Source organism: Gekko japonicus, unplaced genomic scaffold (genome assembly GCF_001447785.1).
Source record: "Gekko japonicus isolate JY-2015 unplaced genomic scaffold, Gekko_japonicus_V1.1 scaffold490, whole genome shotgun sequence".
Classification (NCBI taxonomy): Eukaryota; Metazoa; Chordata; class Lepidosauria; order Squamata; family Gekkonidae; genus Gekko; species Gekko japonicus.
The window spans coordinates 754,043-764,312 of record NW_015165249.1 but is presented as its reverse complement, the minus strand read 5'-3'; the positions used below and the strand labels follow the sequence as shown (position 1 = coordinate 764,312).

General features: G+C 46.0%; 1 protein-coding gene across 2 annotated transcripts in view; it reads right to left on the bottom strand.

The window, feature by feature from the left end:
• TXNRD2 (thioredoxin reductase 2) overlaps nucleotides 1-9,470 on the bottom strand; it is a 72,146-nt gene extending 62,676 nt beyond the window's left edge. For both annotated transcript variants that reach the window (XM_015410115.1, XM_015410116.1), the window contains exons 1-3: nucleotides 9,386-9,470; nucleotides 2,387-2,452; nucleotides 273-329 (exon numbers count right to left, since the gene is read on the bottom strand). In XM_015410115.1, coding sequence (XP_015265601.1) covers nucleotides 273-329; nucleotides 2,387-2,452; nucleotides 9,386-9,461 — 199 coding nt within the window. In that variant the 5' untranslated portion in view covers nucleotides 9,462-9,470. The remainder of the gene's footprint in view (nucleotides 1-272; nucleotides 330-2,386; nucleotides 2,453-9,385) is intronic.
• Nucleotides 9,471-10,270: the final 800 nt, after the last annotated feature.

The window sequence follows — 10,270 nt, the reverse complement described above, 5'->3', positions numbered from 1 at the left end:
AGTTTTGGTCATTTCCTAAACTATCTTACAAAGTCATATTTTTTTTCCACACAGCCCTGGAGAATCCCCCAAGGATGCCCAAAGTCCCCAGTGATCCTGTTTCGCTGCCTTGCTGATAGCCTCTCAGCCTTGAAGCTCAGCAGGCTGTGGATGTCCTTGGATACAAATACGACAGGCATTAGAATAATTTCCCTTCTTTTATGTATGCTTTGTCTTTAAAGTAAAAAAAAAGTTTGAAATAAGCAATGATTTGCATTTGGATGACTTTGTACCTTTCGGAGAAGGATCCACGTAGTCTAAGACAGCCACCTTGTTTCCAAACTGAGCTGGACTCACCGGGGGGGGGGGATTACCACTTGGGGACCTGAACTTTTCTTGCCTTATCATATTAAGCCAAAAAGTCAAGGAAGCCAAGTCTAAGAGGGAACATAAAAAGTTACACACTCCCTTCATTGAGAAACTTTCCAGAACTGTCAGGCATTCTCAGAAATAGCGCGCACACACACACCCCAGCTCAGGAGTTGTCACAATTATCCGGAAACCTTTGGGAGTGTGAACATATCTCTCACTGAAATGTTATGCCAGCAGGGGTCATTTTGTAGAAAAAGAGGTGCAGGAGCTCATTACCATAACTCATTAGCATAATTTATTTGCATATGCCACACCCCCTGATATCACTGGAAGTGTGTCAGAAGACAACACCCATCGCTCAGGCTCCACTGGACTGTTTTGGATTGCTAGCTATTGGGAGGGGATGTGCAGATCTGTCCTTGCAGAGGAGGGAGAGCTTTTACCTGAATAAAATTTGAGTCTTAAAGGTGCCACTGGACTGTTTTGGGCCGGGGAGATGGGGGGGGGGGCTCTGCAACTTACCTGGCTGCTTCTTGCTCTGACTGAGGGCTGCTGGGAGCAGGTGTTGGGGCTTGTTGCATGTGCCCGCCCCCTGGGCTCTTTACTGCCGGAGCTCTGCTCCTGTACGCTCCTGCAGGAAATGACCCCTGCCCAAGTGACTTTTATGGATGAGAAGGGAATTGGACCTGGCAATGCCCAATCCTCGTCCAATGCGCTAGCCACTACACCACATTGGTTCTTGTGGCACGGAGCGTGGCTGAAGATTTCCTAGCCATGTTGGCCTGAAGCACCAGAACAAACGTCGAGTCTGGGGGGAACTTTAAGACCAACAAAGCTTTATTGTGGGTATAAGCTTTCACGTGTACACAAAACCTTATATCCAGAATAAAACTGGGGTTTATTTCCAATTAACAGGGATTCTAAGCCACAGCTCAATCAGAATCAAAGTGATTAAGAAACAAAATCCCAGTGTTCTGAAATGCCACAGCAAATTAGATTGAACCAAGAAGTATTTGTCATTAGCACAGCAGGCCAGAAGAGAGAGTGGGCAGGGAGTGGGCAGACTATAAACCACATTTGGGCTTGCTATGAACCAACTTGGGTTTGTTTGTGACATTTGCATATCTAGCTGGGTATGCAAATACAGAAAACAGAAAACATCAAACATCAAACCACATTTGGGCTTGTTATGAACCAACTTGGGTTTGTTTGTGACATTTGCACATCTAGCTGGGTATGCAAATACAGAAAACAGAAAACATCAAATACAGAAAACAGAAAAGGGAGGGTGGAGTTACAGCAGCCCTAGGAAGAATGCGGTAGTTTAGCAATGCAGTCTGGCAGACTTCAGCGTCATCATCCACACTGATTCTGCTGTCCAGTTTGGGCTGGCACCTATGGCAACGCAGTGATACACAATCTGTGCAGATCGTGGGTATCAGGCACACTGCCACTTGCAAAACTCTGCATCTGGAAAAGGCCGTTGACTCGTTATGCCGTTGACTCGTTAGGAGCAAGGAGAGGTCTTATTATGATATTCCTACACGAAAGGGTGGTGGTCGTCTTTGTTGGTTCAGAAACAAAACAAAACACCGTCCCGCGATTCTGCCCTCTCTCCATACCTTGCTGCATTCTGCTGCTTTAAAGATTTTTCTCCCAGCCTGGCTTCAACACCGGCAGTGAGCCAGAACAGAAGAAAAGAAAGAAAGCCGGGGAAATGATGAGGGTTGACCTCTTCTCGCCTGTAAGCGTTCCATCTTTGTCAAAAAACAGACACACCCCCCCCCGCACTATAGATGGGAATGGCTAGATGTGTGACGTTGTTCCTTCTGGGGAGTTCTGGTCTGGACCTTCATTGTTCACAGGCAGCCTAGCCTTGCTCTACCAATGGAAGCTTGCTGGGTGACTTTCAGCCTAGCCTACCTTGCAGGGTTGCTGTTGTGAGGAAATGGAGTGGGGGAGAACTATAGTCTAAATCGTTGTTGATTCCCATTAGGGAGAAAAGAGGGATATAATTAAATGAAAACACACAAACCTTCTTTCGCGCAAGCAAGGCCGCCAGATCCTCCTCCAACAACTAGCAGATCATATTCGTACTTCCCTGCAAGGGGGGGAAAAAGAACATTACCAAAAAAGAAAGTGACAGATGGCTAGGGATCTAAACATGCAGTATTTGCTTGAACATATGAAGCTGCACTCCATATGCCAGCAAATTTAGAAAACGCAACAGTGGACACAGGATTGGAAAAGGTCAGTTTACATTCCCATCCCAAAGAAGGGCAATGCCAAGGATTGTTCAAGCTATCGCACAATTGCACTCATATCACACACTAGCAAGGTCATGCTCAAGATCCTTCAAGCCAGCAGTATGTAGATAGAGAACTGCCAGAAGTACAAGCTGTGTTTTGAACGAGAGATCAAATTGCCAACATTCGCTGGATTACGGAGAAAGCAGGGGGAGTACCAAAAAACCCCTCTACTTCTGCTTCATTGACTACACTAAAGCCTTTGATTGTGTAGACCACAACAAACTGTGGCAAGTCCTTAAAGAGATGGGAGTACCAGACCACCTCACATGTCTCCTGAGAAACCTGTACAAGGGTCAAGAGGCGACAGTTAGAACCAGATACGGTGACTGGAGCCATGCAATTAAGAGACGCCTGCTCCTTGGGAGGAAAGCTATGGCAAATCTAGACAGCATAATAAAATGTAGAGACATCACCCTGCCAATGAAAGTCTGCATAGTCAAAGGCAAGTGATGGTATTCCCAGTAGTAATATATAGCTACGAGAGTTGGACCATAAGGAAGGCCAAGCACCAAAGAATAGATGCTTCCGAATGATGGTGCTGGAGAAGACTCTTGAGAGTCCCTTGGACTGCAAGGAGATCAAATCAATCAATCCTAAAGGAAATCAACCCTGACTGTTCCCTGGAAGGCCAGATAATGAAACTGAAGCTCAAATACTTTGGCCACCAAATGAGAAGGGAGAACTCACTGGAGAAGACCCTGATGCTGGGAAAGATTGAAGGTCAAAGAAGGCGGGGACGGCAAAGGATGAGATGGTTAGACAGTGTCATAGATGCAACAAACATGAAGTTGAGCAAACTCCAGAGGATGGCGGAAGACAGGAGGGCCTGGCGTGATGTGGTCCATGGGGTCACGAAGAGTCGGACTCGACTGCAGCTGAACAACAACAATGAAGCTGCCTGACACAGGATCACGGCACTAGTCCAGCTAGCTCAGTGCTCCTCACACTATAGCTCTCTTTCTCAATACCTGAAGCGGAAATCCTTTAACCGGAGCTGCTAGGGATTTCGGGTCATACTAGATAGCCTTTTCTTGGAGTCTAGCAACCTTTAACAAATCAAAGCATGATGCCCTGTTCTTGGAGAAAGGAATTTATACTAGCACAATGGTGGGGGAAGGATAGAAGGATGTAACCTTTCTCCCCACCTGACATTTTCCCTGCTCCAGACCACCTTCCCTATCGGTTGTTTCAAGTATCTTTTACCCCTGCAGAATGGAAGCTACTGAAGAAGGGGTGCATTCCGGAGCAGAGAAAGCTCTTCTTTCTTTGCTTAGAACAGTGGTGGCGAACCTATGGCACGGGTGCCAGAGGTGGTACTCAGAACCCTCTCTGTGGGCACGCGCGCCATCGCCCCAGCCAGGCCCAGACCATCATTAAATTGTCGAATTCTCTGCCAAATAATTTTAAGTAAATGAAAGCATTTGGGATTGCTTTCCTTACTTTGTTTGGATCATCAAGTTAATGTATGAGTTGTTTTTTCTAAAGTAAAACCTCAGTATTCAGGTTAGATTGCTGTGTTGGCACTTTGCGATAAATAAGTGGGTTTTGGGTCACAGTTTGGGCACTCGGTCTCTAAAAGGTTCGCCATCACTGGCTTAGAATCCACCCCTTCCAAAAGGGAAAAAGAATCAGACTCCATGCAACTGCTGATCAAATATACCTATAATGGGGTTGCCTGAATTCCATTTTAGCTTCATCTCATAAATAGTATCCATAATGCATGCCATAAGTAAACTATCATTTAACACTGTGGGTGAGCTGTCATTCTGATTGCCTTATAATAACGTTAAACTGCTGCTTTTTGGGTTTCAATTCTAACGGTCCTTTTGTATTTTAATCTCTCTAAATGATACAATGCGATTTAATAACTTGTAAACAGCCTCAGACATTTATTTTAAATGTACAGCCAGGGTATAAATCTTTTATAGGAATAAATGTTTTATTTGCCTAAGATCTCCTTCCTCTGTAATTCCTCTTCTGTCATTAATATTCCCATGCATATGCCACCATCAATCTGCATGGCAGAATATTCTTCTGTATTGTTCAGTCTCTGTGGGGACTTTGTGTACTTTCAAATAAAAGATACAGGATTAAAAAGAAACAGACCAAGACACTTAATACCCCATAGCAAGCAATATGTTGCTTTCCTTGCATGAAGACGCAGAATTCTACCCTGACCTGCCAAAGTTCAAAGATAATGATCCGCCACAGTTTGTCCTTATGTGAAGATAGATCAAGATGGGTAGCAGTAGAAAAGAGCAAGAGTCCAGTAGCACCTTAAAGACTAACAAAATATGTGGCAGGGTAGGAGCTTTCCTGAGTCATTGCTCACTTCTTCAGATACAGCTAGAGTGGGAGTCCATCTATCCTATTTATTGGAAAGTGGAGTGATTTCAGATCTATTTGATTTCATATTTCAGACACTCTAGCTGTATCTGAAGAAGTGAGCAATGACTCAGGAAAGCTCCTACCCTGCCACATATTTTGTTAGTCTTTAAGGTGCTACTGGACTCTTGCTCTTTTCTATCATTACATGAAGGTGCTCGCATTCCTGTACACCTCCTCAGATGTGACACAATTAGGAAACACTTCCATGTTCATGGCAACAATGAAATTTGCCTTTACATCTGAACCACAAGTTACTGCTTGTTTTATTGCAGCCCAAACCAAAATTCCAAACTCTGGCTTGATATGAAGAGAGGAAACCAAAGTTTGTTGACCATAATGCCAATGCTTGAACTCTTCCTAGAAGCTAAAAACTGAGGCTATCATACTTTGGTAACATTATGAGAAGACATGATTTACTGGGAAAGAGACAATAATGCTAGGAAAAGATGAAGATAGCCAACATAAGATGGATTGATTTATTCAAGGAAGCCACGACCCTCAGTTTGCAAGACCTGAGCAAGACTGTTAATGACAGAATATTTTGGAGGTCATTAATTCATAGGGGTGCCATAAGTCAGAAGAAACTTGCCAGCACTTAACACACACCCAATGACAAAATCTGGTTTGCCTGTAATGAGAAAGTGTTTGCTTAGCAAGGAGCATGCAGTATTGTGCCAGTATGCAGGAGGAAAGCACGTGAGGCCAAGAATCCCACTGGCTCCCACATGCAACAACAAACCATGACTTGCCATTATGCCTGAACCATATCAAGTAAGATCCAAGAGGTTTCACAAACTATTATTCACATGATAGCTGTACTTATCTCTTGACAAACTGAAAGAATGGAATCATAGTCCAGTCTGAACAAGCCCTAAGAGCCCAACCCACTGAAAGCAGAACATCCACACAACATTGTCCTCTAATGGTCCACTTTCTAGGTTTTCCCCTGCTTTGCTTCAGTCTTTCCCAAACTGTTTTGCTACAGTCCGTTCTGAAATTACACAGTCCAAAACAGGACTTCCTATCTAGACAGGAAGCTGCACTGTTTCAAAGTTCCCATCCACATCATGACCATTTTCCTTCCACAAGCTTCTTTGGGCAGATATTTTCCCACTGTGCCACTGCAGGTCTTCTTTCAAATCCTACTGCACTACAGAGAAATCAAATTATGATGATTTATTGCCACAACCTACTAGTTACTTTGAATTCCTAGCTTTCATTAAAAACAAAAAACAAAAGTCTCTAGCCCTTTTCGTTACAGAAATATAAGGGGAATGGTGCAGGCAGGTTTTCTCCAGACTGCCTGGAAAGGAAAGGGGAAGGGAAGTTGCAAAGCGGCTGAAGTGGACAGGAATCCACTGCTCAACTGTTGATACTGCGAATGCTTTTGCACCTGCAGTGGCAATGAGAACAACATAGAGAATTGTCACTAGGCCACTGCAGCCAAGGAGCAGCAGCCTCTACTTTGTTGCTGTGCTGTTTATCAGCAGACTGAACAGACCGATACACAAGTCACATGGATATTTATGTCACAAGGCCGTTGCAGTTACCAAGGCGGTTGTGACAGTACAGAATGTTATCTCTGCATTTACCACGCACCCTAAGCAGAAATACTCCAGAACGCAAAAAGAAAATTGCAACTATTAAAAGCAAAGCGATCTAAGAATCAAAGTCAACTTTTTAAAAAAAGCACTGGGTGACCAGATCTAGAACTTCCAAACTGACCATCAGGAGAATGTTTGCATCGTAACTTAGAACAGAGACAGTTTATGCATAGTCTAAAAGCTGCTAGGAACCTCCCTTAGGAATGCATGGGGGAAAACAACAAACAAGTAGTCTGATATTCCTCCATTCTTGTAGCCTGCATGTGGAGCAAACAGGCCTGTAAATCCTTTGTGAGGAAAGATTTTTGTACGTGCCTTTTGTTCACCAAATTATCTGCCAAACTGGGACCGGCAACGGGTTTCCATTTCAGCTCTTACAGCTTATTGAAGGGCTGCACAGTGCTGGGAGAGTTTTCCTGACAAGCACAGAAAAGGTCAGAATCCACCAAGCCCTTCCCTCTCCTCCACACTGCATTCACAAGCCATAGATAACCTTCTGTACCACACCGCCAAAACGCCAGCACATTTCTTTCCCTTCTTCCTCCAAGGCAAACAGGGGAGCGGAAAGTCCCTGTGACTCCCCATTCTGCTTCTTGCCAGGAGGTAAGGACAATTCAGTTTGGCTTAAAAAAACATTCTGAAATTATGAGCCAAGGCTGTGTGGTGATGGAGGAATAATTTAGGGCACAACCTGTGCAGCTCTTACTAAGTACATTGGGGTTTGGGCCTGATTCTGCAGAGGCTGCCTCAGGAGTAAGCCCGGTTACGTTCAATGAGGCTTACTCCCAAGGAGGCGTCAAATCAGTGGGGCTTTGGTGTACCAGGTTTGTAGGACTGGACAATTAGAGAGAAAGACGTAGGACGACAGATGCATCAAACACTATGGGAATGATATATTTGCTAAATATATTTATTGACGTAATCTGTATGCCACCTCTGAACACATGAAGCAGCCTTACTGTTGACAGTTCCTAAACTGAGATGGTCGTACATGATTGCACGCTGTAATGCATTACCCGTGGCTCAGAGGAAGGCTCGCTTTCTCAGGACATCTCCAGAACGGCGCTTTTGTGACTGTTCTTTAGCAGCAGTCGACTCATTAATGCATTTTTTTCTTTATTGCTCAAAACACACTGAGGCTAGGGAGGAATATTCTTTTGAAATAGTTACCAAAATATTCAGCTACTGCAGACATTCATAAGCTAAGATTACTTCTGAGTGGCCACAACAAAACTTGATCACGTGCATGCATTTCTGACAAAAGTATTGCTCCTCAGCTGAGATTCTATTTGTATACAAATGGCAGCACACTATCAACATGAATTATTGATTTTTACAGATCTATGGTTCCATGATTTGTACGTTCGTATCTCTTGACCAAATGTGTCTGTGTTTTATTTTTTATTTCTTCTGTAAATCTAGCTAAGACTGACAGATTAAAGGACACAGTCTGAGGCCCACTAATTTAGCACTGAACTCAGTACAATTGGCTTTGGACTAAGCATTCGGAGGACTGACTATAAAAGACTGGAGGGACAGGAACAGTGCTGTTTATTAAATGGTGCGCCACAGCATCTGAAATAAGGGCCATCCGTCATTTTATATTTCCTCTTCAGTTCAGATAAACCAGCTTTCGGCTCCAGGCTGGAGATAATGGGTTTCTTACAAAAGCAGATCAGGGACAGAAAACAATCTTCAAATTCTGGCATCCTTTGAGGTATTGGGAAAGGCCAAAGAAATGTACCCAGCCACTGTTCATTTGTGAATGAGTTCAGTCCACCAGCAATGTGTGTGAAAGTAAAACCAAACTAATAAAAGCTGTTGAAACATGGCCCAGTTTTAAACCTCTTTGGGGTTTAAGGGGGCAGGCAGGCGGTTCAGAGAAGCAATTTGATTGCCCACTATTTAAAAGGCAGCCATAAAAAAAGAGAAAAACCCATCTGAGAGGGAAACTGAAGTCAGCTGAAACAAGAAGGGCGGTTCCATGAGACCATCTTTTCTACCGTGATAACTTGCCAAGGTAAGTCAGAGCCCTCTTTTTGGTAAAATAATAGGTGAACCTTGCCAGCAGAAACTTCAGGCTCCAGCTTAACACGTAGGCCCATTTGGACTTCATCTGACCCAGGGCTGATTTTGAGCACTCGTGCTCAGGTACTGCAACTGGGGTGACAATGGTAACAACATGCCTCGGAGCACATGCAGAGTGCCTCCCCCCGGATTCCCTGTCTGCGATCAGTCGCTGTGCATCTGAGATTTAAAACTGCGCTCTTTGATGCACAGGTACCAGAGCAGAAGCCCCGCAGAACGCACTGCGGCTTGCTCCTGAGTCAGCATGCACAGGGTTGGACCGCAGTTCCCTCCCAGGGAAGGCGCTCGAGCAGCGTTAAAGCCCCTCCACGCCTCTCCCGAGAGCGACAAGCCACTCCTGCTGCTGCTGCTGCTGCACAGGCTTCGCCCCACGCCTGCCACGGAAAAAACCCCATCGCCTTTCACCAGCAGGGTTTCCGCCACTATCCTTCACCACCGGCACCGCTCTTGTGAATTGTACAGCTGGGTCCTGCAGGAATTCAACAGGGAAAGAATGCAATGAAGCTTCACCCGTTGAATGTGCACCTAAGGCTCCTCCGGCCAGAATCCATTCCAGTCCCCCGTGCCCTGCCCCCGAGCGTTTGCAGCCGGAGCGAGAAAACTGCTCCGAAGAGCTGCGTATTGTTGGCGCAGAGACCCTCGTACCTGACAGGGCCCGTGCCGTACAGTACAGCCGAGGCTCGCATCGGAAGCGTGGGCGCCCCCTCCACAGCGCCGCCATGTTGTACGGCAAGACTAGAGCCGCACGAAGACCCCTGGCACGCCCCCGCGGTGGCCGCGATCACCCGCCCGCCAACTTCTCAGGGCTGGCTAAGCGAGTGCCTGATGGATACGCCTGCCTCAAATAGCCCGCCTCTTTCTCCCTGGCGCAGGATGTGTCAGGGGAGAGGATGGAGCGGCCCTCGTGGAGAGAGGCGGTGAATGAGTAAGTGAAAAAGAACGGGGCGCTCGGGAGCCCATAAAAGACCCATGGGGAGGGCGCACCGCGGAGGCTTGCCAATCTCATGGCGGGGACTGGATATCTCCCGGAATCACAACAGAGAACAGTTCCCCTGGAGGAAATGGCTGCTTTGGAGAGTTGACTCTATTGTATTATACCCTGTGGAAGTCCCTCTCAAACGCCACTCTCCACAGACTCCACCACTAATATCTCCAGGTGTTTCCCTACCTGGAGTTGGCAACCTTAGGCTCAGCCCAGTGGGTGCGGCTGAGCGAGGTGTTCAGTATGGGGACAGAGAGAGGAGGCTGCCCAGTCTTTCCCATGGCAGGATTCCTGGGCCTTTGACAGGCAGGAATCCAACAGGTGCAGCCCTGTCAGGTATCTAGGGTGTGGTGGCTGAGTGGTAGGGTAGCTGCTGTGCATGTTCAGGGTTCCTGGCTCAATGCATGGGATCTCTACTTATGAAAGTATCGAGTAGAAGGTGATGCGAAAGAGACCCCCGAGTCCCCAGAGAACTGCTGCCAAGCAGAGAAGTCTGACTCAGTATAAGGCAGTGTCATGTGTTAAGTCCAACAGGTGCAGTTTTGACA